The 27,475-nt window shown below is 47.5% G+C and overlaps 1 protein-coding gene across 1 annotated transcript; it reads left to right on the top strand.

Moving 5' to 3' along the window:
* The first annotated feature begins 2,091 nt into the window (after positions 1-2,091).
* Positions 2,092-26,876, top strand: LOC138840933 (anaphase-promoting complex subunit 5-like). Its single transcript, XM_070041373.1, is given in 18 exon segments — positions 2,092-2,235; positions 2,238-2,419; positions 3,797-3,876; positions 4,308-4,417; positions 5,229-5,421; positions 7,988-8,054; positions 11,245-11,346; positions 12,540-12,730; positions 17,425-17,506; positions 18,155-18,244; positions 19,781-19,923; positions 20,953-21,088; positions 22,122-22,196; positions 23,086-23,207; positions 24,347-24,454; positions 24,534-24,681; positions 25,271-25,433; positions 26,517-26,876. Coding segments are annotated over 18 exon segments (2,226 nt in total). The 5' UTR covers positions 2,092-2,213; the 3' UTR covers positions 26,729-26,876.
* Positions 26,877-27,475: the final 599 nt, after the last annotated feature.

Raw genomic sequence — 27,475 nt, 5'->3', positions numbered from 1 at the left:
GCTGAGCGTCTCGACGTAATGGGCGTGGCCACGCTCCGCGCACGACCCGCCCGCAAGACGAGAGAACGGCGGCCAAGAAGACCAATCAGAAGCGTACACTGAGGGGGCCGGGCACGGGAACCAATAAAACTTGGGGGTTTGGGCGGGGCTTTCAGCTCAGCTGGGTGGGCGCGGGAGGTCTGGAGCTGGCCTGGGCGGGCCCGGGCGTGGCGGGAGGCGCCGTTTTCTCAGTTGGAAGGTGCAAATGGGTTCCTTACCTGAGCAACCTTCTGGGCACCATTGACTCTGTGGAGTGGGTGGTTAAGTTCTCTGGAAGAGGAGCAGGGAGCCTGAAGACCAGCGTTGAATTTGAAAACAAGGTCGTTTGAAGGCTTTTGTTAAAAACCATCCAGGAGCCAGGTGCCGGTGGCTCACGCCTGTCATCCTTGCTACTCTGGAGGCTGAGATGTGAGGATCCGGTTCAAAGCCTGCCCGAGCAAGAAAGTCTGAGACTCTGATCTCAGTTAACCACTCAGAAAACCGGATGTGGCGCTGTGGCTCAAGTAGTAGAGCGCTCACCGTGAGCCGAAGAGCTGAGGGACAGCACCCAAGCCAAGTTCAAGACCCACAACAGACAAAACAACAACAAAAATATCCAGGGCCTCGGATTTTATTCGGAAAAATTTTTGCGCCAGCCACACTCTGTGATGACCTCGAGCCTCCTCTAGGACCAGACTTGCATGCAATAGAATAAGTCTTTTTTTTTGTAGGGGTGGTCCTGTCGTGGGGCCTGAACTCTGGGCCTGGGCGCTGTCCCTCAGCCACTTCTGGCTTTTTTCTTTTTGCTTATGTGATGCTGAGGAATCAAACCCAGGGCCTCAGACATGCAAGGCAGCGCTCTACCACTGAGCCACCTTCCCAGCCCCTAAGTCTTTACCAGTAGGATTGGCTGGCATCCACAGCCCATGCCAGTAATCCTATCTACTCAGGAGGCTGAGATCTGAGGATCTCGGTTCCATTAGACTCCGTTATCTTATCGCCAGAAGTAGAGCTGTGGCTCCAGTGGTACAATGATAGCCTTGACCACAAAAGCTCAGGGACAGCATCCAGGCCCTGAGTTCAAGCCTCAAGAACGTCACATTAAAAAAAAAAAGTATAAAATAAGATCTGTAGCTGGGAAGGTGGCTCAATGGTAGAGTGCTTGCCTTACATGCATGAGGCCCTGGGTTCGATTCTTCAGCACCACATAAGCAGAAAAAGGCAGAAGTGGGGCTGTGGTTCAAGTGGTAGAGCGCTAGCCTTGAGCTGAAGAGCTGAGGTACAGCGCCCAGGCCCAGAGTTCAGGCCCCACGACCGGACCCCCCCCAGAAAAAAAGATATGTAGGGGGCTGGGAAGGTGGCTCAGTGGTAGAGTGCTTGCCTGGCATGCATGAGGCCCTGGGTTCGATTCCTCAGCACCACATAAACAGAAAAGGCCAGAAGTGGTGCTGTGGTTCATGTGGTAGAGTGCTAGCCTTGAGCACAGAGAGGCTCAGAGACAGTGCCCAGGCCGAGTTCAAGCTCCAGGACTGGCAATAAACAAATAAAATAAGTCGAACAAATTAAAAGACAAAGGCGCTAAATGAAGTCCTTGTTTGAATATGCTGCATCATTTTTTTTTTTTTGCTCAAGGTTAGCTCTCTACCACTTGAGCCACAGTGCCACTTCCGGCTTTTTTCTTTTTGCTTATGTGGTGCTGAGGAATTGAACCCAGGGCCTCATGTATGAAAGGCAAGCGCTCTACCACTGAGCCACCTTCCCAGCCCTGCATCATTTTTAAGTGCAATTTGAACTGTTTTCAAGTTAAATGAAGAAACGGAGGCAAGCACCTCTCAAACCCTTCAGGCCCTGAACTTAGACTACGACTCTCCACACTCCTTTTCCACGTCGACAGAAAAAACGCTTTTCCTTTGGCAAATGTTTTTATAGGGAATCAGCCTCTGGTACATTACATTTGCCCCACCCCTCACCGCGCTTCTGGGCATTCTGATTGGCTGCATCATTCTATTGGGTTCTATGATTGGTCGTCAGCACGTCGCGAGCAGAAGATCGCCAACTTCCGGGGCTATTTCTCTGGCGGACGGAAGTGAAGGGTGGGTTGTGGTATGGCGGGTTGCGAGATGGCCTAAGGCGAGTGTTGGACGCTACGCCTGGCGGTCCCTCCGAGGAGATTCCGCCTTCTCGGAGGGACCGCCATGGCGAGCGTCCACAAAAGCCTAACTTCAGTCCCATGATGACCAACGGCGTGGTGCACGCCAACGTGTTTGGCATCAAGGACTGGGTGACGCCATATAAGATCGCGGTGCTGGTGCTGCTGAACGAGATGGGCCGCACGGGCGAGGGCGCCGTCAGCCTCCTGGAGCGGCGGAAGCTCAACCAGCTGCTCCTGCCGCTGCTGCAGGTGAGGGGCGCCCGCCGGCTCGCACGCCTGCGGCAGACTGGGCGAGGGCCTGCGCGGCGCGGGACGGGCCACCGCCCGGGCCTAGCGGAACCTGCGCGCGCGGGGGTGGCGTGGGGTGGGACGCGAGCTGGGCCCGGGTGCCCGGCTGCGTTTCTTTTGCAGGTTCGCGTCTCGCTCCACTGTTTACTCTGAGTGATTGGAGCAGCGTTACAATCTCAGATCCTCTGTCTTCTGTAAATTCGGCCTACGAATAATAGTCCTGGGTGTTGGGGACACCGGGATGCATCCACACAACACAGTTTGCTTGCCCTAGAGAATTGTAATTAAAGCATTAATAGTGTGGATCAGGAGCTGTGTGTTAAACACTTTCATGGTTTTTTTTCCCCTCAGTTCTCATTTTCCTAAACACAACATTTTTAATTTTTTAAGAAAAAATTTCTGTATGGAATACTAATTCCTTGACTGTGTAACTACTATTTGGTTTTAATCAAAGTGCATATAAAATTAGTAACATTCCAATCAGACTTAAATTGCTTTACTCTTTGACTTTTAAAATTATTTTGTTTGAACCACTCAACCAGTCCACAAAGGTTTATTGTTTAAAAAAACAAAAACCTTAAAGGAATGCGGATAGTGATGGAATGGAAGGTGATGATGGTTCTCCATGCCATCCAGTATTTTTAAAGATTATCATCAATATTGACTCATTCATCTATTTGTTGTGTCACAGTTTTGAATGGATCTTTCTAGATAGATGTAATTAGGCACATTATAGGTATACACTATTCTGCACGGTGCTTTGTTGTTTGTGTGTGTGCTAGTCCTGGGGCTTGAAATTGGCCTGGACACTAGTGTGTCCCTGAGCTTTTTTGCTCATGGTTAGCATTTGAAGTTAGCTACAGCTTCACTTTTAGCTTTTCTGGGGTGATTAATTAAAGATAGATAGGCTTTCCTGCCTGGCTGACTTCAAACCATGATAATCAGATCTCAGCCTTAAGAGCAGCTAGGACAGGTGTTAGCCACCAGTATCTGGTTTAAGTACCTTCTTTATAAAATGCTGAGAACACATTGGGAAGGGGGTGGGGATGCACTCAAAGAACTTAAATTTGCCATGATTACAAAGATGGGAAGGCATGTTCTATAAATCCTATGCTTTTTCCCTCCATTTTACACCATTCCACTGCCTACCCAAAAACAGTATCCAAGTGTGAAATATCACTAAGGTGATTTGGGTAGATCGGAAAATCTTAATTTGAGAGCTCATGTTTAGAATGATTGTTAAAGCAGAGAGGTGAGTAAATGAATTTGAGTTTGTAGATCCTTAACAGTCTCAGCTCTTCACTGTTTACCTGTAACTTTCCTTTCTCCTTTTTTCAGGGTCCCGATATTACACTGTCAAAACTATACAAGTTAATTGAAGAATCTTGTCCTCAGCTGGCAAATTCAGTGCAGATCAGGTAAACTTCATTTTTTTCTGTATGTACAAAAAGGCATCGATGTGGATGAAAAGCACAAAGGGTGTGTGGTAATTTAAAAAAAAAGTCATTGTTCCCCCTATCTTTCCCTTTGTTTTTATTTTTTTGAAAAATGTATAACATTAAACATATAATTTTGCAACTTTATTTTTCATATTCAATATGGGTCTACCTCCTTTTTATGATAGGCTACTTTGAGAGATTTTATGATTTAAAAAAAACAGCACTGCATGTTTATTAACAATATGGGGAGTGACCTTTTTAGTTATGAAGTTTATTTTACGTGCCACAGTTTTATAACAATCTCTGAATCGCCTTGGAAATAGGCTTACTGTAGGTAATGGAAGAATTTGAATCGTGGGCAGATGTTCAAAGGGACTTCCTAAAATATGCACCTCAATTTTCTCATTCAGAATCAAACTGATGGCTGAAGGCGAATTGAAGGATATGGAACAATTTTTTGATGACCTTTCAGATTCTTTTTCTGGAACTGAACCAGAGGTTCACAAAACAAGTGTAGTAGGTATGCCACTCTTGTAAGAAGAGCAGAGAGTCTTTTCAGGGAGGGGAACAGTTTTCTATATGACATCTGTCATTAGTCTTCTCTGTCTGTGAACAAACACAATAGGGGTGTTGAACCTGTTTGTATTTATTGCCATGCGCTTTGATCTCTACTGAACAATCATTAACTTGTGGAAAAGCACCCCCTCTCTTTTGTCTACAATGGTCAGAGTTTGAGCTTGGTCCTGGGGTCTGTGGGGTTTCCCAGCTCTTTCTACAGTCCCTCTGGATCACTTGCCTGCATTGTGCAACTGTAAGTGATGGGCACCAGTCACTTAGGAGGCGAGGTAAGTACTTCATGCCGTTGCTGCAGTACACCAAGTGAGCATGTACGTGACTCTTTGCCACTAGCTTTGAACCATGCTCCATCCCTCTCGCTTTTTTGCATGACCATTTTTATTATTCAACATCACTTATTGAAGGATCTACTGTGTGCCAGGCTCTGGAGTACAAGACAGATGTGGATTTTCCTCTTATAGAGACTGGGTTTGGGGAGGCGGAACAGAGCCAGGGGGTAAAAAGCACACCAATAAACGTGGTCATTACAAGGAGTCGCAGTAGCCACGATGTAATTACTGAGGGACAAGAGATAGGGAATTGGAGAGGGGAGGGACCAATCGTTGAATGAAGAGGAGACCAGCTTTGTGAAGGATGAGGGAATGCACCTGCCAGGGTCTGATTCTATGGAAGGTAGAATGGTGACAGAAGTTATCGCCATTGTGTAGATGAATATCCGTTAATGCCTTCCCCTTGTCTGTGGTCTTATTTTGTAGGCTTGTTTCTGCGTCACATGATCTTGGCCTACAGTAAGCTTTCTTTCAGTCAAGTATTTAAACTGTACACCGCCCTCCAACAGTACTTCCAGAGTGGCGAGAAAAAGACAGTGGAGGATGCTGATATGGAACTGGCCAGTCGAGAGGAAGGCGAAAGGAAAATGGAAAAGGAAGAACTCGATGTATCTGTGAGGTAATTTAGGCCTTTCTGGCAAGGATACTGGTCCTGTAAGGACTTCAAGTCCAGCTGACTTTTAATCTTTTTTTTTTTGTCGGTTATGGGGCCTGAACTCGGGGCCTGGGCTCTGTCCCTCAGCTCTTTAGCTCAAGGCTAGCACTCTACCACTTGAGCAACAGCGCCACTTCTGGCTTTTTCTGCTTATTTGGTGCTGAGGAACCGAACCTAGGGCCTCATGCATGCGAGGCAAGCCACCGCTGAGCCACCTTCCCAGCCCTTGTCTTTTAATCTTTAAAAACCTATTAAATTAGCTGGTGCTTAGCCGGGCGCTGGTGGCTCACGCCTGTAATCCTAGCTACTCAGGAGGCTGAGATCTGAGGATCGCGGTTCAAAGCCAGCCCAGGCAGGAGAAACCGTGAGACTCCTATCTCCAATAAACCACCAGAAAACCGGAAGTGGCGCTGTAGCTCAAGTGGTAGAGCGCTCGCCTTGAGCTGAAGAGCTGAGGGACAGCGCTCAGGCCCAGAGTTCAAGCCCCACGACTGACAAAAAAACAAAACAAACAAACAAAAAAAATTAGCTGGTGCTGGTGGCTCACACCTGTAATCCTAGCTACTCAGAGGCTGAGATCTGAGGATCACAGTTGGAAGTCAGCCCAGGCAAGAAAGTCCTGGTGAGACTCTTATCTGAAATTAACCACTCAAAAACAAAGTGGCACTGTGGCTCAAAGTGGTAGCGTGCTAGCCTTGAACAGAAGAACTCAGGGACAGAAACTAGGTCCTGAGGTCAAGCCCCATAACTGACAAAAAAAATGGGCTCATGCTGGGGTGCCAGGAGCTCACACCTGTAATCGTAGCTACTTAGGAGGCTGAGATCTGAGGATCGTGGTTCAAAGCCTGCCCGGGCAGGACTGTGAGACTCCTATCTCCAATAAACCACCAGAAAACTGGAAGTGGCGCTGCAGCTCAAGTGGTAGAGCGCTCACCTTGAGCTGAAGAGCTAGGGGATAGCGCCCAGGCCCAGAGTTCAAGCCCCACGACCAACAAAAGAAAGGGGGGGAGCTCATGGACAGTGCCCATGTTATAAGTTCAAGCTCCAGGACCTGCAAAAATCAAAAACAAAAACACACCTATTGAGGTAGGTGCTGTAGCTCACGCCTAAAATCCTAGCTACTCCAGGGACTGAGACTGAGGATCCCAGTTCAAAGGTAGTTGGGCAGCATAGTCCATGAGACTCTTACCTCTAATAAACTACTCAGAAAGAGTTAAAAGTGGAGCTTTGGCTCTGGTGGGAGAGCACTAGCATTGAGCAAGAGAAGCTCTGGGACAGTGTCCAGGCCCAGAGTTCAAGCACCATGACTGGCAAAAAAATAAACCAAAAAAACAGAACAGAAAAAGAAAACCTCTAGCCTCCCAGTTTGCTTTCTGTCTCTCTCTCTATTTTTTTTTTTTTTTTTCTGAGTCCAGTCATGGGCCTGAACTCTGGGTCTGGGCGCTGTCCCTCAGCTCCACTTGAGCCACAGCGCCACTTCCGGCTTTTTTCTTTTTGCTTATATGGTGCTGAGGAATCAAACCCAGAGCCTCAAGCAAGCAAGGCAAGCGCTCTACCACTGAGCCACCTTCCCAGCCCTCTGTCTCCTGTTTTGACTGTTGGGATTACCTCGTATAAGAGAACTCACAAGTTAACTTGTCTTTTTCTAATTGGTTTATGTCATCTACTGGCACAAAATGTCCTCCAGATCCATCCATGTTCTCTCAGATTTGCCAGAATTTCCTTTATTTTTAAGACTGAATAATACTCCTCTGCATGTATAGAGCACATTTTTGCTTTTGTAAAACCTACCAGTAGGTACTAGTTTGCTTCCATGCTTTAGCTGTTTGAATCATGTCACTCTGAAGTTGGGCGTACAAATTCTGTTTGAGTTCCTGCCTTTACTTCTGTGTCTGTACACCCAGAAGAGATGTTGGATTATAAGGACAGTCTTGTTTTCTTTGTTTTTGTTTTGTTTTGTTTTGGCATGGTTTACTTTATAGGCCAGGCTGGTATCAAGCTCCCAATTCCCTTGCCTATGCTTCCCAAATGTTAGGATTACAGCCATGTACCACTGTGCAATGGCCTTAATACTCTCTCTCTCTCTCTTTCTCTCTCTCTCTCTCTCCCTCTCTCTCTCTCTCTCTCTCTCTCTCTCTCTCTCTCTCTCTCTCTCTCTCTCTCTCTCTCTCTCTCTCTCTCTCTCTCTCTCTCTCTCAGTTGGTCATGGGGGCTGAACTATGGGCCTGGGCACTGTCCCTCAGCTCTTCAGCTCAAGACTAGTGCCCTACCACTTGAGCCACAGTGCCTGGCTTTTTTCTGCTTATGTGGTGCTGAGGAATCAAACCCAGGGCCTCCTGCATGTGAGGCAAGCACTCTACCACTGAGCCACCTTCCCAGCCCTCCCTCTCTGTTTTTGTCAGTGGCATTTGAACTCAGGGCCTAAACCATTCCTTGAGTTTTTTCTGATGCATGAGTGTGTGTAATTTTTCAGATTTTATCATTTTCACTCTGTGTGACTCCTGTCTATTATTATTGCTTTTATTTCCAGAGAAGAAGAGGTATCTTGCAGTGGGCCTCTATCCCAAAAGCAAGCGGAGTTTTTTCTTTCTCAGCAGGTATGTTAATTTTGTGGTTAACCAATCACTTCTTTTCTCCTGTGCAGCCCTGGATCTTGGCATATCCCTGTCATTAGCAAGTTAGTTACCTGCATGGCCCTATGTACTCCATCCCCCACAGTATGTGGTTACAGCTATGTGTCTCTTCTTTGTGTGACTTTATTTTTCTATTAAATTGTTACTTCAAGTTCACTTAGTAATGGTATATCACCAATAGACCAAAACATATAGTTTAGACTTTATTTTCTTGTCTCAACATTTTAATTTTTTGTATTTTCAAATGTAAAGATAAGTTGAGCTGGCACTTGCTGGCTCATGCCTGTCATCCTGACTATTCAGGAGGCAAAGTTCTAGGGATCCAGATTTGAAGCCAGAGCAGACAGATTCAAGAGATTTTTTTTTTTTTTGGTTGGTCGATCATGGGGCTTGAACTCAGGCCCTGGGCACAGTGCCTGAGCTTTCTTTTTTTTTTTTTTTTTGGGTCCGGTTATGGGGCCTGAACTCTGGGCCTGGGCGCTGTCCCTCAGCTCTTCAGCTCAAGGCTAGCACTCTACCACTTGAGCCACAGCACCACTTCCAGCATTTTTTCTTTTTGCTTATATGGTGCTAAGGAATCGAACCCAGGGCCTCAGGCTTGCAAGGCAAGCGCTACCACTGAGCCACCTTCCCAGCCCAGTGCCTGATCTTTCTTGCTGAAGGCTAGCACTCTACTACTTTGAGCCACAGCACTACTTTGAGTTTTCTTGTGGTTAATTGTAGATAGGTCTCAGGGACTTTCCTGCCCTGGCTTTGAACCTCGATCCTCAGATCTCAGCTTCCTGAGTAGCTAGGATTACAGGTGTGAACCACCAGCACCTGGCATCCAAGAGATGCCAGGTTATCTTCAGTTAACCACCAAAATGCTGGAAGTGGACCTATGGCTCAAGTGGTAGAGCTCTGACCTTGGGTGAAAAAGCTAAGGGACAGTGCCCAGGCTCTGAGTTCAAGCTGCAGTACTGACACAAAAGGAAGGAAGGTAGGTCGGTCAATCTGCCTATATGGTTGGTTTGCTATGAGAAGAAATACTGGCTAGTTGGATCCTAAGCTCGCCAGCACACCTGGTGAAATTTAGAGATGGATTAAAGGGTTAAACATAAGTACTTAAAGCTGTAATTAGACCAAAGGAACTATATATTAACTTTTAACTGATCTCTGGGTGGTGCCTCAACATAAAAGCTATGGGAGAAAATAAGATCATTTGCTTTTCAGTATAAAATGTGTGCATGTGATAACATGCTCTATCAAAATGAAAAGACAAGCTAAAAGAAAAGGATTCTGCAATAAATGTGTGAGGGGTTAATACTTTTAGAAATAATTTTAAAGAGCTTTGATCATGAGACAGATTACAATATATTAATTTAGAAGGAATAAAATGATTGTGTTCTCATGCTGATAGAAGTGTGTATGTGTGTATATGTATCCACATGTGTACATACATGTAATCACATCCTAAGATAAAGTATAGTGAAATATTAACAATGGTATCTTTAGGTGTCAGGATAAAAATTGCTGTTCTTTCAAGTTTTCTATAATGCTATAATAAATTAAAACAAATTAGGAATATTATAACTACTTTTTTTTTGTGTGTGTGATGGGGCTTGAATTCTGGGCCTGGGTGCTGTCCCTCAGCTCTTCAGCTCAAGGCAAGCCCTCTACCACTTGAGCCACAATGCCACTTCCAGTTTTTCTGGTGGTTTATTGGAGATAAAAGTCTCACAGATTTTCTTGCCCGGGCTGGTGAGTAGCTAGGATGATAGGTGTGAACCACCAGCACCCTGCTGTGACTACTTGTTTTTTTTTTTTTTTTTTTTTTTTTGGGTCCGGTCGTGGGGCCTGAACTCTGGGCCTGGGCGCTGTCCCTCAGCTCTTCAGCTCAAGGCTAGCGCTCTACCACTATGAGCCACAGCGCCACTTCCGGCTTTTTTCTTTTTGCTTATGTGGTGCTGAGGAATCGAACCCAGGGCCTCGAGCATGCAAGGCAAGCGCTCTACCACTGAGCCACCTTCCCAGCCCCTGACTACTTGTTTTTAATACCAGTACTTTGGAGGCTGGGGTGGGAGGCACATGCCAGCCTGGCTACACGGTGCAAGACCCTGTTGCAAAAATACTCAAAAAAATAAATAAATAAAATAAAAAGGATTTACTGCTATTTACGGGGAAACTTGCCTAGATTAAATTGTCTATATCTCATATTAGTATAAGTGTTTAATTAGGAACTGATTTTCTATATATGTATTAGCTTTGCATCACCATCATGAAATACCAGATACATACAGTGTGCTTAGGAAGGAAAGAGTCATTTACTTTGGCTGACTGCTGGAGATTTAGGTCCTGATCAGGGGGCCCCGTGAGTTTGGGGCTGTGGTGAGGGCATCATATCATGTGTGGGATTGAGTGGTCTCCACATAGCTTCCACATTCCTCTTTGAGAGCCACCTCCAGTGACTTAAGTACCTGCTGTTAGGCCCTAAAGGTCCCCAATCTCCTAATACCACAGATGGGATGGGGGCAAGGCCTTCACGAAACATTCAACACCTGAACTATAGCAACACGTGATATGTAATTGTACGTACCACCCTCATCACGGAACTGGGTGTGGGGCAGGGCGCCTGCAGGTGCCTGAGACACAAAATACATCACCTGCTGAGAAGGAGTTTGCAGTCTGAGTTGGCCAGAGATGCAGATTTCCTGGAGCGCATCAGAGCTGCAGGCAGGGAAGGTGTAGAGGTCTGGGGGAGCATGTAGAGGCTTAGAAAGTGGTAGAAGCGGTGGCCTGAAGTGTCAGTCAGGGGCTGCGGGATGAGCTAGCATGGGGATAGGTCTACCAGGCCTGGGAAGAGTATGTGCATTGGGGGAGATGTTTGGGAGGCTTGGAGTTTCAGGGAGAGGACACAGAGTTAAGTCTGGTGAGGACTGTGTGGTTGACTGTGTATTCAGTATTTCTGGAGTAAGGCCACTAAAGCTGGTGAGCAGAGAGCCAGGCTTGAGGAAGTGCTTCAGAAAAGATCAGCCAAGCATGGTGGTGCACAGCACTTATGAGGCTGAGGCAGAAGATCCTGAGTTCTAGGCAGCACAAATGATGCTGTTGAGCGTGAATTTCCCTATGCTTTTTGGCTCTTTCTTGGTGCTGAGTTGTCATTGTATAATTTCAGGCTTCATTGTTGAAGAATGATGAGACGAAAGCCCTCGCTCCAGCTTCCTTGCAGAAAGAACTGAACAACTTGTTGAAATTTAATCCTGATTTTGCTGAAGCGGTGAGTCACCCATGGCCTGGCTGCCGAGTTGGAAGGGATGGCCGGGCTCCCCAGGTGTCCAGTGGCCACACAAGTGAGGGTCCATCTACTGTCCTCAGTTCTTTTTTTTTTTTTTTTTTTTTTTAATTTTTTTTTTTTTGGTCCGGTCGTGGGGCCTGAACTCTGGGCCTGGGCGCTGTCCCTCAGCTCTTCAGCTCAAGGCTAGAGCTCTACCACTTGAACCACAGCGCCACTTCCGGCTTTTTTTTTTTCTTATGTGGTGCTGAGGAATCGAACCCAGGGCCTCTTGCATGCAAGGCAAGCGCTCTACCACTGAGCCACCTTCCCAGCCCTGTCCTCAGTTCTTGAAAGAAACGTTGGAAAGTGACAGCATGGGTTGCAAAGCTCCTCCTGGCTGCCCTGGGTCCCAGGGCATTTCTTTTCTTTTTTTTTTTTTTTTTTTTCAGGGCATTTCTTTAGTTAGAGATGTCCTTTTTTCTTCATCATCTGTGATGTGTGCCTTGGACTAGAGGTGATGGGATAGCCCCAAAAAATAATGGCAGACTGAAGGCATGGCTCAAATGGAAGAGTGTCAGCTGAGCAATCACAGGGCCCTTTGTTTAAACCCTGCTTGGGGGAGGGTGTGCTGAAAATTTTTTCCTTTTTTTTTTTTTTTTTTCCAGTCCTGGGATTTGAACTCAGGGGCCGGGCACTGTCCCTGAGCTTCTTTTGCTCAAAGCTGGCACTTTACCACTTGAGCCACAGCACCACTTCTGGCCTTTTCTGTTTATGTAGTACTGAAACCCAGGGTTTCAGTACTCTACCACTAAGCCACATTCCCAGCCCTCTCTTTTTTGTTTTTGTATGTGTTTTAATTTGAACATTTAGAAAAACTGATTTTCTAATTTCTGCATGAGTTCAGAGTTTAAGATCTTTATTTTGAGCTCACAGGCCTTCATCCCTCAGCTAGGTGAGGTCTGCTACCTCAATTTCACCCTCAGGAGTAAGCGGGCCTGTCAATGTCAGGGCTGACACACCACTAATGGAACTGGTGAAACTAATGAACCAGGTCACTTTTCTTCTTCCTGTAAGCTAACGACCGACATCACGTCTCAGGTGTCCACAGATGGTGTCCGCAGCCCACAGGACTCTCCACAGCCATCCTGTGCGTGAGGAGGAGCACGCTAACCTGTGCTGATTACTTTTCATTTTAGCATTATCTCAGCTACTTAAACAACCTCCGAGTACAAGATGTCTTCAGCTCCACACACAGCCTCCTTCATTATTTTGACCGCCTGATTCTCACTGGGGCCGAGAGCAAAAGTAATGGGGAAGAGGGCTATGGTCGGAGCCTGAGATACGCCGCCCTGAACCTGGCTGCCCTGCACTGCCGCTTCGGTCACTAGTAAGTCTGCACACATCTGCCATGCAGGTGGAAGAGACAAATTCTCCAGTGTTGATGGAAATTTGTCCTAAAAATTAGTTGTTTTAAAAAAAATAATAAGAAAAACAAGCGACTCTTCGACCTGGACTTGCCACTCACTGCCTTGGAACAAGCGATAAGAAAACCTTTTGTCTAGGCAGTGTGCCCCCTGGTGTCCCCGCACAGCATTACTGCCTGCCTCCCGTTCAATACTTCTAGTCTAGCACGGTTCAGTGAAAGGAATAATTAGGTCATTAGGCCAGAGATTCCCAAAAGGACTTTTTGGAGCTAATAATGGGGCTGCAGAAACTATTTTCAGTATTTTAAAAACCAAAAGGAAGTTAGGCCCTACTGAAAGATCGATTGCTCAGCCTGAAGTCTCGTTTGCCTGACGTGGTCCAAGCAGCCCAGGTGGTGCTACTGGTTTATGTCATTGGTAAGGTGCACCTGTGGCTTTTTGTTTTCACTTTTTGCCTGTGTAAAAATAATAAGTAAAAATAGGACAATCAGTCATTAGTAAATAGTGTTAGACTATTAAAATAGCTTAGCACATGGATGCTCTTAGAAACAATGGAATAACATTGAATAGTGGTAAGATGTAGGAAGTTACTAATTGAATGAGTTTTACTGCCCCCTCCTCCCAGCTTTTTCACAGTTGAATAAAATGTAGTCTCTTTGCCTATGTAATTGTAACTCCTCTGTATGGTATTTTCACAATTAAAAAAAAAATGTAGTCTCTGCTCCAGGCCTTTCATAGCTTAGGTATATTAATGTGACAAGCGTCCAGGGTCAAAAATACAGACTTGTGGGGCTGGGAAGGTGGCTCAGTGGTAGAGCACTTGCCTTGCATGCTCGAGGCCCTGGGTTCGATTCCTCAGCACCACATAAACAAAAAGAAAAAAGCCGGAATTGGCGCTGTGGCTCAGTGGTAGAGCGCTAGCCTTGAGCTGAAGAGCTGAGGGACAGCGCCCAGACCCAGAGTTCAGGCCCCATGACCGGACCCCAAAAAAAAAAAAAATACAGACCTATATGTAGGTGAGGCAATTCTGCTAATTTCAGGGAATTCTCTTCATTTCTGGTTTTCAGACTTCAGAGCTATGGACAAACTGGAGCTTGTGTGGGGCTTGATGGGAGCTGGTCAGGGTGTTTCCAGCCGGGCCACACGGACAATCTGGGAGGACCTGAGGGTGCCGTAGGAGGCCAGCATGTGCTGGCATCTTCATGGGTGAACAGCTTTGGATTGGTGGTGATGGCTAGAGATTGCGGAGAGCAGGCCCAGGCTCCCTCTGAGAGCATGTGTCCAGGGGTGTCATCAAGTAAATTCAGGCAGCAGATCGATAGTTGTACCTGAAAATTGTTAAGGATACTCCAAACAATCTTTCAAGATTTTCCTTTTTTTTTTTTTTTTTTTTTGTCGGTCGTGGGGCTTGAACTCTGGGCCTGGGCACTGTCCCTCAGCTCTTCAGCTCAAGGCGAGCGCTCTACCACTTGAGCTACAGCACCACTTCCGGTTTTCTGGTGGTTTATTGGAGATAGGAGTTTCACGGTCTCTCTTGCCTGGGCTGGCTTTGAACCGCGATCCTCAGATCTCAGCCTCCTGAGTAGCTAGGATTACAGGCGTGAGCCACCAGCGCCCGGCTTAGATTTTCCTAATATTTTATAATAACTATTCTTTGTCCATCTAGCTTTAATCTCTCTGTCACTTTTTCTCTCTCTCTCTCTCTTTCTCTCTCTCTCTCCTTCTCTCTCTCAACTTAGGGCTTTGTGCTTATTAGACTTAAACCCTAGCCCTACTAATCTCTCTCTTTTGGGGAGATGGTATTAGGGGGTCTTAGTAAATTCAGGGCCTCATACTTGTGAGGCTGGTGATCTGTACCTTGAGCCATGCCTCTTGGCCCTACTTTTTTTTACTAATCACCTTCAGGAAAGAGTCTTATGGACTTTTCTGCCCATGCTGGCCCTGAGCCACAAGCGTCCAGCTCTCAGCTTCTTGATTAGGATTACAGGCATTAGCCACCATCTCCCTCCCGGCTTTCTAATCATCTCCTTTCTCCTTCCTTCCTCCTTTCCTCCTTCCTTCCTTCCCTCCATCCCTTTTTCCCTCCCCTCCTTCCTTCCTCTCCTCTCTTCCTTCTCTCCCTCATAAATGGAACCCAGGGTCTAATGTGTGCTAGCTAGACAAGCACTGTATACCAAGAGTTTTCAGTTTTTACATCATGTATAAACCGCTTCCCAGGGTGTGGCCATATGTTCACAGTTTCCTTGATATACAGAATGTCTTTACATTTATGATATTGTCACTGGATAGATAACTAGTTAACTAATAGAAGTGAGGAAAGGTGGGTTTTCATTACTGTCTTTGTTCTTCATTCCTGACTTGCTCAGCTGCCCATACCTTTGTTTCTGGTCCTGGATCTGTGACCTTGGGTCAAGCCCTATCACTCAGCTAAGGGGTTTGTAGGAATTCCTTAAAAGTTTGATGTTTGTTCTTTGAGCATCTTGTGTTCTAGGCACATTCTGCTGCTAGGGATGTGGTGCTGATAGCTGCCAGGTGATGGTCAGGACTGAGCAGAGCTGTGATGCCCAGTGATGGATTTGGCGAGGGACAGAATGTAGAGACAGAGAGTATTGTTGTTACTTCCCCAGGAATATTCCTACTCCAGTTCTGATTCCCTTTCTTTAAGTACTAAGGCAGCAGATCAGCCTTCCCTGGTCTCTGCTTACCTAGTATTTGAACAGAGATGCAAAGAACTTCAAGGTGTTGAGTACCCTGTGCATGATTCTGGAAGAAGCTTTTCATGTCAACCAGAAGAGCAGGTGCAAAGGCCCCGCGGTAGGGGTCTCCTAGAAGTCTGTTTCAGATATTATAACCAGTTTGCCTCTTGCTCTTTCATTGAAAACTTTTATTTTTTGTTTTTTGTTTTTTGTTTTTTTGGTCCGGTTGTGGGGCCTGGACGCTGTCCCTCAGCTCTTCAGCTCAAGGCTAGCGCTCTACCACTTGAGCCACAGCACCACTTCCGGCTTTTTGCTTTTGTGGTGCTGAGGAAGGGAACCCAGGGCCTCAGGCATGCCAGGCAAGCGCTCTACTACTGAGCCACCTTCCCAGCCCCCATTGAAAACTTTTAGCAGGGATTTATTTATTTTTTTTTTTTTTTTTGGGGTCCGGTCGTGAGGCCTGGACTCTGGGCCTGGGCGCTGTCCCTCAGCTCTTCAGCTCAAGGCTAGCACTCTACTACTTGAGCCACAGTGCCACTTCTGGCTTTTTTCTTATGTGGTGCTGAGGAATCGAACCCAGGGCCTCGAGCATGCAAGGCAAGTGCTCTACCACTGAGCCACCTTCCCAGCCCTTAGCAGGGATTTTTAGATTAGCAATGATGAAAGGAAGGCTCTTCTGGTTTCCCAGAAGATCCTTCAGGGATTTGTCTGACTTTTTTTGTGTTGGTAATGTGCCTTTTCTTGCTGAAAAAAAGAGAAGTTCTTTTTAGTCCTGTTGGAGCATATGTATTTTTACATTTCTATGGCATGGGTATTTCAGTCTTTCTTAAGCCTCACATCGTGGTCCTCAGCTCATCAGTGCAGACAGGATCTGCCTCCAAAGGGACTGAAAAGAAATACAAAATAAGTTTTAAAGCCATGCGCTGGTGGCTCATGCCTGTAATCCTAGCTACTCAGGAGGCTGAGATCTGAGGATCGCAGTTCAAAGCCAGCCCGGGCAGGAAAGTCTGTGAAACTCTTATCTCCAGTAAACCACTAGAAAACCAGAAGTGGCGCTGTAGCTCAAGTGGTAGAGTGCTAGCCTTGAGCCGAAGAGTTGAGGGACAGCGCCCAGACCCAGAGTTCAAGCCCCAAGACCAACCAAAAAAAAAAAAAGATTTTAAGAAAATGTACCTAATTTATTTCCTTGAACAGTTAGAGGGGAAAAAAAATCAGCTCCACCAAATTAAAATGACTCAGCTTTTGTTGATGTTGGAAGAAAGTTTATTATGTAAATTTTTCCTTCGGTGAGTGAATCCCAAGAATTTCTGGTCCTTATTAAAGATTGTCAATGGCCTGGTGTCAGTAAATCCCAAAACGATGGGGTCTGGCGTGAGTCATCAAGAGGCTGTGGAGTTGTTAAGGAAATGAGTCACGAGGTGCTAGATAGAAGTGGTTCGCTCAGCCTTCTGAGGTGCTGTCAGAGGTGATACGGGGCCTGTCTTCACACAAGCTGAGAGGTTCAGAACACATTCCAGATGGCGGACAGCTACATGAGTAGGAAAAAAACCCATCTAACTGGAAAATACTTTGTAAACTAGTCTTTGGGGGGGAAAAAAAAGGAAGATAAAAGTAGCAAGTGTACATAGTTAGAAAAAAAAAGGCAATGCAGAAGGAAAGTCAGCGTGGAATAAAGCATTAGTTCCCTCCTGCCCTCCCCCAGCTCTGGACATCTGACATAAACTTGTAAAGGGGGAGAAAAGGCTGTGTCTTCCTTCCCTCCTTTACACATTCTCCCTCGAGAGGCCCCGGTCTGGACCCTTTGGCAGGTATGGCCTGCTGTCACTCATGGCTGCTCCTGGGTCCTTTCCATGCCCAGCCCAGAGCCCTGAGGTTGGAGGTCCGTGAGCCGCCCGCCCGCCTGCCCTTGCTTGTGCATGCTTGTGATTGCTCGTGGGTATTAATGTGCAGTCTGTCGTCAGCCAACAGGCAGAGCTCGCCCTGCAGGAGGCAATTAGGATTGCCCAGGAGTCCAACGACCACGTGTGTCTCCAGCACTGTTTGGTGAGGCCGTCCTCCGGGCTGGGGAGTGTGCTCGCGGGTTGAGTTGGCCTTCGGAAGGCCCCATTGGAACCGGGTTATTGCACAGCTGGCGCAAGTGAGGGGCAAGCACTGAAGCACCATGTTGTTGAGAGAGGGCTGCCCACAGCCGGTGACCTTTCTCAGTTTCATGGCATTTGTTCTGTCTGGGGGTTGTTTCCCATCTATGATGCCACTTGCCCCATAAAAGTAAACTAACTACCACACGTAGTATTGGCACTAACGAAAAGAGGTGTGCTGCACCTAGTAGCGCAGTGAGACATTGTTCTGTAAAAGCGTGAGCCCAAGGCACAGGAGAGTAGAGTCACCTGACTACCGCCTGGTCATCCCGTTTCTCAGTGAATGGCCGCATGGGGGCTTTATGCTTTCAAACAGCTGTCCACAGCTGGCAGAGCACTGAAGCAAATCGATGGCTTATTTATTTCAGTCTGGCTTTAATGGTCTTAGTATGTTTGAGAGATTTCATTTAGATTCCTAGGTCCTAAGCAAGTATTTGAGAGTGCTTCTTTTTGCCCCCTTTTAGTCTTTCTTGTGACCGCGTTGATATTTCACTGGAACATTTGCCATTGCTGTCGTTATGATACATTTTGACAATTGATTGTCTCTTGCCAGAGCTGGCTTTATGTCCTGGGGCAGAAGAGATCTGATAGCTATGTTCTGCTGGAGCACTCAGTGAAGAAGGCAGTACATTTTGGGTTACCGGTAAGGCTCATCTTTCTGTGAGATTGCTTCCATAGTGGTGTTGAGCCTTGTCTCTTGCCACCCGTCTTCGTCATGACCAGTGATACAGTTAGCATGGATATTGCCATGTGTGGCTTTGCTCTGGGTCCTTTCCTATGACTTTAATTATTAATCAAAACACTAAATTCTCTGTTCTCTCTATTCTAATAACATCTGTGAAAGCTCCACTTATCAATTCAATGAGAGATCTCTACTTAGTTTATTGAGCAACATTTACTTAGCATATATTCACTTAGGAACATTTTAGAAAATTTTAGTAAAGCCTTTTTGCATGTGTGCTGGGCCTCAAGAATGCTAGGCAAGTTCTCTACCATCGAGTTACACCCCAACCCTAGAAGAGTCTTATTTTTTAAATCAAGGATTGGCAAATCTTCCAGCTTATGGTACAGATGTCGTGGGTTGCCTGCTTATGTATGGCCTTTCAAAGTGAGTGCGGGTTTTCTGTTTTTAAATGGTAGGATGGGAAGCAATGAAAGCCAAGTCTGTCCCAAGCAAACTCATGAATTCTAGGGAAAATTTGCTAATCCTTGTTTTAAACAATAAAGCCAGGAACCAGCAAACCTGTGGACAGGCCTGTCATTTCTTTCTTTCACGAATACTAGAGCAGGGCCTGAGGTAGAGTCTCAGTGACAGGCACTGGATGCATGGAAAGGAATGTCTGCACACAGGAAGCAGTTAGGACTGTGAGCCTCTAGATCACTATTGCTCAAAGAACCTTACTCTAGCTGAGAAGTGTGGGTTGAAAAGAGGACCATAGGTAGTGGGACTGTGGAAACAGTCTTAGAAAGTTTGCCCCTCCCTCCCCCCAAAAAAGAAAAAAACCTTAGTAAAAATTAAAAGTGGTTATGAAAATATAATGCCTAGTGCACGATGCAGTCTGGGGAGAACATTACATACTCAAATCTGAAGTGGCTCCTGGAAACACTAAGTGAGACTTCCTAAAAATACTTCTTCCCCTAGGCTTTGGACTACCTTTTTGAGTTGAGTATAGAAGTCAGTGAGAGGATCATTTGTTGCTCGTGACAGGCTCTTTTTTGATCGCCTATTGTCTCGTGTGCCCTGCACTGTTTGACCTATGATTTCATTGTAACCCTTATGACAATTCTTTATGATAGGTTTGATGCCCATTTTACAGATGAGGAAGCTGAGGCTTAGCTAAGAAGCTAAGTGACTGGCCCTAAGTCACACCGTAAGTAGCAGAGGCAGTGTCTTAAGTCCAGGTCCAACTAATGCCAAAGCCCTGGCTCTGTTGTGTTGCCCTCTGCTTCTCTTCCAGCCCTAGAGTTTCAGGAGCACCTCACACGGGACAGGGCTGAGGTCAGGCTTAGGCACTTTCCTTATAAGTAGAGCTATCACTGTGCATGTGCGGAAATGTGAAATCCACCACATTTCTGAAGAGCGAAACGAATTCTGTCGTGTAATCTCTATCTTGGGTGGTGGGTATATCTGTCCCCTTAGTACCTCGCCTCCCTGGGGATACAGTCCCTTGTTCAACAGAGAGCGTTTGCTGGGAAGACAGCCAACAAGCTGATGGATGCCCTGAAGGACTCGGACCTCCTGCACTGGAAACACAGCCTGTCCGAGCTCATCGACATCAGCATTGCCCAGAAAACGGCCATCTGGAGGCTGTACGGCCGCAGGTAAGTCCTCCAGCCGACCGCCCAGGCCCTGGAGGGCGTGAAGCGTCCAGAGCGAGGAGCAGGAGCTAGCAGACTGGTTCTGTACAAGGTTTTCCCCCTTTGGAAGTTACTCGTGCAGTGGATCAAAGTTCCTGTAGACTTGGCAAAATTGTTTTTGTTTTTGTTTGTTTTTTCCCCCCTGCACGCACATTATTACTCATCCCAGCTGCTCTGTGAGTAGCTGGAAGGTGGTCTCCATTCTGGCTCACACATCTCCAGGCTGCTCAAGATCACAGGTGTGGTGGACCAGTGGGCCCTGCTCACCTGACCCCCACCACAAGTTCCTCTGTCTTGAGACAAGAACTTTTCCTCCCTGTTTGCATGCTGCATGGCCGTCCTGCCCACGCCGGACTCCCCGCTCCCCTCCCCCACAGCTGTTGTATAGAGCTGCTTTTCTGTTTGCCAACGTGTTTTCTCTGGAATATTCCAGCCTGGTATTACCTTTTCCATGTAGCCAGCCGTAGCTTGGAATTCAGCCTCTGAACCAGATTCTCCTCTGGAGCCATGTTACCCCTTCTCCTAGACAATCTGCCCTTTCTAGGAATTCAGTAATGAAACAAGTGCCTTTTTACCAGTCTTCTTTTTGTATTTCAGATAATTTTTTGGCACGATGTGCTCTTGAGACAGCTGCCGACACTGGCCACTGCCTGCATTGCCAGAGCAGCCGGTGCCAGGATGGCATCGGGTCCGAATTTACCCGTGAAACCTAATTAATATTACTGTGTCCTCAGGGAAAGCCGAGGGGGGCGGGGGGCAGGGGGGTCTGGAAGCTTGGAGCACCTGTTGCCTTGGGGGCTGCTCACCCAGGATGCTCTCCGCTCTCCTTGGCCCAAGGGCAGGAGAGCGGGCATGGGGAGGTAGCGGTGGCTTCCACACGGCCGGAGGGGGTCACTTCCTCGCCTTTCCTCTGAAGATAACAAACTGCAGGCTGTGCCAGGGGCAGCCTGGTCTGCTGCCTGAAGCCACATCCTGTTCGCTCTCCTCACCCAGCACCATGGCCCTGCAGCAAGCCCAGATGTTGCTGAGCATGAACAGTCTGGAATCCGTGAACTCGGGCGTGCAGCAGAACAACACCGAGTCCTTCGCCGTCGCCCTGTGCCACCTTGCAGAGCTCCACTCGGAGCAGGTAGGCGCTGCTCAGCCTTCTGCTGTGACAGAGCGCCTGAGATGCTCCATTTACAAGGAGAGGCGGCGTGGGCTCACGGCTGCAGGGCTTGCTTGTGTGGCCCTTAGGCCTGTGGCCACGGCGTCTGTTCACGTCAGCAGCCAGGGGTCTCTGATCCCCTTCAGAGGCATGCTTCCCATGACCCGCTCCTTCAAAAACAATTTACAAGCCAAGTGTGGGGTATACTATTTGTGGAGGTGGGAGGATTAGGACCAGGCGGAAACACAACATGGTCTGAAAAATAAAGCCAAGCCGGGCGCTGGTGGCTCACGCCTGTAATCCTAGCTACTCAGGAGGCTGAGATCTGAGGATTGCGGTTCAAAGCCAGCCCGGGCAGGAGAGACCGTGAGACTCCTATCTCCAATAAACCACCAGAAAACCGGAAGTGGCGCTGTGGCTCAAGTGGTAGAGTGCTCGCCTTGAGCTGAAGAGCTGAGGGACAGCACCCAAGCCCAGAGTTCAAGCCCCATGACCGACCAAAAAAAAAAAGAAAAAGAAAAATAAAGCCAAGAAGGCTGTGGCTCGGGGTCCTGAAGTCAACATCCTCCCCCCCTTCCCCACCATAGCGAGATAGATACATAGATACATAGCTACATGGGAGGGAGGGAGAGAGAGAACTCTTTTTTTTGGGGGGGCGGCAGTTGTGGGGCCTGAACTGGGCCTGGGCGCTGTCCCTCAGCTCTTCAGCCCAAGGTTAGTGCTCTACCACTTGAGCCACAGCGCTATTTCCGGATTTTTTTTCTTTTTGCTTATGTGGTGCTGAGAAATCGAACCCAGGGCCTCATGCATGCAAGGCAAGCGCTTTACCACTGAGCCACCTTCCCAGCCCTGAAAGAGAACTTTTTTAATATACAAGATTGATTAAGACATTCTAGAAATGGCTCTTCCAAGCCCGAGTCTCAGCCTAGTATCTTCCAGGTTGCTTCGAGGGCAGCGGGTGGGTTGTGCAACCAGCCTGCATTCCATCGCTGCAGTGTGCCTCTTGCTGTTTCAGGGCTGTTTCGCTGCAGCTGCAGAAGTGTTGAAGCACTTGAAGGAACGGTTTCCACCCAATACTCAGCACGCCCAGGTAACCCAGCCCACTGCCGTCCTTCCTCAGAAAGGGAATCCTGAGCCAAGAAGCCAGGGCCTGTAGCTCAGTTTCAGAACACTTCCCTAACATTCCATCCCTAGCACCATGAAGAAGAGAAAAAAGGATGCATAAAATATCATTTATTTGTAAACATATAGAAATGGGAATGACAGACACTGGAAGGGGTGGAAAGAAATGGATTTGCTAGGAAGCTCAGTAAAATGTAAGAGCTGGACTTCGTAGAGCAAAATGGCTGGCTGTGTTTTGTTTTGTTTTTTTTGGGTCCGGTTGTGGGGCCTGAATGCTGGGCCTGGGCGCTGTCCCTCAGCTCTTCAGCTCAAGGCTAGCGCTCTACCACTTGAGCCACAGCGCTATTTCTGGATTTTTTTTTCTTTTTGCTTATGTGGTACTGAGGAATCGAACCCAGGGCCTCAGGCATGCAAGGCAAGTGCTCTACCACTGAGCCACCTTCCCAGCCTGGCTGTGTATTTGATACAAAGGTTTCTGTGCTTTTTGACATGCTGTTAATAGTTTTCAAAAATCACTGTCAAAAAACAAAATGTGAGCCAGGCGCCATCGGCTCACACCTGTAATCCTAGCTACTCGGGAGGCTGAGATCTGAGATCACGATTCAAAGCCAGCCCCGGCAGGAAAGTCCGGGAGACTCTTATCTCCAATAAACTACTCAGAAAACCAGAAATGACACAGTGGCTCAAGTGGTAGAGCTCTAGTCTTGAACTGAATAGCTTAGGGACAGTGCCCAGGCCCAGAGTTCAATCCCCACGACCCATCAAAAAAAAAGTAAGGATATTTGCTAGTGAGCCGAAATATTCCATTGCCGTGGCATAGTAGCGCAGTGTTTACTTCCTTTCTCCTTCTCTCCTAGTTATGGATGCTGTGTGATCAGAAAATCCAGTTTGACCGAGCCATGAATGATGGCAAGTTTCATTTGGCTGATTCACTCGTTACCGGGATCACGGCGCTTAACAGCATAGAGGGTGTCTATAGGTGAGAAACTGGGGAGCTGCCGCCCCAGAGTGAAGTGAGGTTGTTTTCTTTTGTTTTGTTTTTTTTCGATCATAGGGCCTGAACTCTAGACCTGGGCACTGTCCAACAGCTCTTCAGCTCAAGGCTAGCGCTCTACCACTTGTGCCACAGCACCACTTTCAGCTTATTCTGCTTATGTGGTGTTGAAGAATTGAACCCAGGGCCTCATGCATGCGAGGCAAGCGCTCTACCACTGAGCCACCTTCCCAGCCCTGGAGTGAGTTTTTTTTAATGGTTGTACTTCTACTCCAGTTTTGTTTGGAGTGTGCATTGACTTGCCTTAGGTAAAAAATCCAAAGCTTCTTTTTTTTCTTTTTTCTTTTTTTAAGTTTTTATTGTAGGAAGTAAAGTACATAAGTAAGATGAAGAAAGCAACCATCTCTAGAGACAGTCCTGAACAGTTTGACAGCTGTAATTCTTAACATAACATATCTGCATAGTATTTTTTTTCTTTTGGCCAAAAGTAGATCCTGGCTGTGCACTAGTGGCTCATACCTATAATCCTAGCTACTCAGGAAGCTAAGATCTGAGGAACCCAGTTCAAAGGCAGCCTGGGTAGGAAAGTCCATGGACTTTTTTTTTTTTTTGTCGGTCATGGGGCTTGAACTCTGGGCCTGGGCGCTGTCCCTCAGCTCTTCAGCTCAAGGCGAGCGCTCTTCCACTTGAGCTACAGCGCCACTTCCGGTTTTCTGGTGGTTTATTGGAGATAGGAGTCTCACAGTCTCTCCTGCCCGGGCTGGTTTTGAACCACGATCCTCAGATCTCAGCCTCCTGAGTAGCTAGGATTACAGGCGTGAGCCACCAGCGCCCGGCTAGAAACTTTTTTTTTTTTGTCCATGAGACTCTAATCTCAAATGAACCACCTGAAAACTGGAAGTGGCACAGTGGCTCAAAGTGGTAGAGCGCTAGCCTTGAACAAAAGAGCTAAGTGACAGTGCCCAGGCCTTGAGTTCAAGCCCCGTTACTGACAAAAAATATCAGATCCCATTGTAGTTTTTTCCTTTGGGAGATTACCGTCTTTTTACCCATCACGTGACTTCAGTGACAGCAGTTTTTGAACCTCCACTTAGCCAGTGGTATTACTTTTGATTCTATTTCAGAAAAGCAGTTGTATTTCAAGCTCAGAATCAAATGACACAAGCACACAAGCTTTTGCAGAAATTGCTGACCTACTGTGAAAAGTTGAAGAACACAGAAATGGTGATCAGGTGAGCGGTGCCCCACGCGAGCCCCCTGTCCCCCAGAGGTGTGGTAAACATCTTCTCACCTGCCTGTCTTTGCGGCTAGCGTCCTGCTGTCGGTGGCAGAGCTGTACTGGCGATCTTCCGCCCCGACCATCGCCATGCCTGTGCTGCTGCAGGCTCTGGCCCTCTCCAAGGAGTACCGCTTACAATACTTGGCCTCAGAAACCGTGCTGAACTTGGCTTATGCCCAGGTAAGCCAGACTGGGCAGCACTTGTGAGCGCCCAAGCCCGGGTATTGAGAAGGGTGGTGCTGAGCTTTCACTTGTTTATATTGGAGGGGGCCAGCCCGCCACAGAAGCCAGTGGGGATGCAGCTGGTAGAAAGTAGACACCTCCCAGCAACACTGGCTCCCTTGCGCGCCATGTTCAGTAAAGGAGACTCCTCTTCCACGAGCCCCCTGCCTCTGTCATGACCCGCTGGTCAGAGCCTCCATTACTGCTGTCTTGCTAAGTGTATGTTACTTAGCGACCATTTTAATTCCTGTTGTTGTCTTGCTCTATTCTTTTGAGTAACTTTCTTAGTTGTTACCTATCCCTAAGAATTCTGACAGAGCTAGTTAGACCTCTTAGGGTCCCCAGCACGAACGGAATCAATGCTGAATTATTCTGTGAAAATAAAACCTTTCTAAATGGCGAGTAGGGCTGTGGTGCCCAGTGTAGTATGGGTGTCCTGGAAAAGGGGAGGCAGGGATGGCCGCTCAGGGAGCACAGCGGAAAGGAGCCATTGGCGGCCATGGGCGCTGGCTGTGGGTGTGACCATGCTATGATGGTTCTCTTCTAGCTCATCCTTGGAATTCCAGAACAGGCCTTAACACTTCTTCACATGGCCATCGAGCCCATTCTGGCGGACGGAGCTATCCTGGACAAGGGCCGCGCCATGTTCTTAGTGGCCAAGTGCCAGGTGGCTTCCACAGTTTCCTATGATCCACTGAAGAGAGCCGAAGGTAGGAAGCAGTACAGATACTCCACAAAGCTGCTACAGTTTGCTCCCAGAAGGGTACACGGCGTTAAGTTGGGGGACAGCATTTATGTCTACAGCACTTGTTAGGGTGATGTAACACAGTGAGGGCTTTCACATGCAAGTTTGGCAGGAAGGCAGATGAACAGTTACCCATTCATAAGTGATGGGTAGCCAGACAACTAGGCACTTGGAAATGTTAACACTTCACCTTAGTGGTGCTGGTGGGCTTTTTTGTTTGTTATCCTAATTTCTTTTTATTTATTTATTTATTTATTTTTATTTTTTTATTTTTTGCCAGTCCTGGGACTTGAACTCAGGGCTTGGGCACTGTCCCTGAGCTTCTTTTGCTCAAGGCTAGCACTCTACCACTTGAACCACAGTGCTACTTCCAGCTTTTTCTGTGTCTGTGGTACTGAGGAATGGAACCCAGGCCTCTCATGCATGTTATCCTAATTTCATAAAGAATGGAGAATATAGCTGGGCGCCAGTGGCTCACACCTATAATCCTAGCTACTCAGGAGGCTGAGATCTGAGAACCGTGGTTCAAGGCCAGCCCGGGCAAGAAACTCCGTGAGACTTTTTTGTTGTTGTTTTTAGCTGTGGGGCCTGAACTCTGGGCCTGGGCACTCTTCCACTCAAGGTGAGCATTCTACCGCTTGAGCCACAGTGCCACTTCCAGTTTTCTAGTGGTTTATTGGAGTTAAGAGTCTCACGGACTTTCCTGCCCAGGCTGGCTTGAACCACGATCCTCAGATCTCAGCCTCCTGAGTAGCTAGGATTACAGGTGTGAGCCACAGGCACCCGGCTTTCCGTGAGATTCTTATCTCAAATAAACCACTAGAAAACCAGAAGTGGCATTGTGGCTCAAGTGGTAAAGCACTGGCCTTGAGCTGAAGAGTGCAGGAACAGTGCCTTAGCCCAGTGTTCAAGCCCCATGACCAACAACAACAACAAAAAAGAATGGAGAATATGAAAGCATTTCGCCCATGTTAAATAACCTCAGATGCCAGGTTTGGGAGGCTGTATGAAGAATTTAATGTGTGTGGTGTTTCTCACTATCTGTCAGCTCTGGAGTCTGCCATTGAGAATCTCAACGAAGCCAAGAACTATTTTGCGAAAGTCGACTGCAAAGAGCGAATCAGGGACATTGCCTACTTCCAGGCCAAACTGTACCACGTCCTGGGGAAGACGCAGGAGAGGAACCGGTGTGCCATGCTCTTCCGGCAGCTGCATCAGGAGCTGCCCGCCAACGCGGCGCCCATGATCAACCATATCTAGAGGGGGCATTCCTGCTGGTGTTGTGCGGGGCTTCACGCACCCCACTCCCACCCCCACCCCCACCCTCACCCCCACCCCCACCCCTGCTGCACACTGGTTGTGGTGGCATAACTGTCTTGTCAGTAAACTGCATTGTGATGAGCTTGTCTCACTTTGTCACTAGTGAGTATTTCGTTTCCCTCTTCTTAGAGGATAGTCCAAGATGATGCTTTCTGGGTAGAATTGCCAAGGTCTTTATAGGAATTGTGTACATTCTGTGTTTATGGAAACCTCTTGACCTCTCATTCACAGTCAGGAACTCCAGGGAGCCGGCAGAGCTCTCCATGGTCCCTGTTGGTTTTTTTCTTTTGTAGTGCTGGGGGGTGGAGTGCAGGGCCTTGCGCAAGCTGGGCAACTGCTTTTCCATTGAGCTCTGACTGCAGCCCCAGTGCAGGCCTTGCTGAAGCTTGGGTTTCCCTCTGCAGCATGCCCGTGTGGGCATGAGCTGGTAGTTGTGTGGGGTGATCTGAAGCAAGTCACTCACTGACGAGAGATTAAGAAGGAAAAAGACAGCACCTGTGGCTCATGCCTCTAATCCTAGCTCTGAGGAGACTGAAACCCAGAGGATCATAGTTCAAAGCCAGTGCAACTGGAAAGTCCTTGAGACTCTGTCCAATTAGCCAGCGAAATGCTACACCAGAGTGGTGAGCGCTAGTTAAGTAAGGAAGTGGAACACCGAGCCCAAGGTCCCGAGTTCAAGCCGAGGAA

This window comes from Dipodomys merriami, unplaced genomic scaffold (genome assembly GCF_024711535.1).
Source record: "Dipodomys merriami isolate MVZ:Mamm:240054 unplaced genomic scaffold, mDipMer1.0.p SCAF_307, whole genome shotgun sequence".
Taxonomy (NCBI): Eukaryota; Metazoa; Chordata; class Mammalia; order Rodentia; family Heteromyidae; genus Dipodomys; species Dipodomys merriami.
Note: the sequence above shows the minus strand (reverse complement) of the source record. Positions and strands in the feature narration are given on the sequence as shown.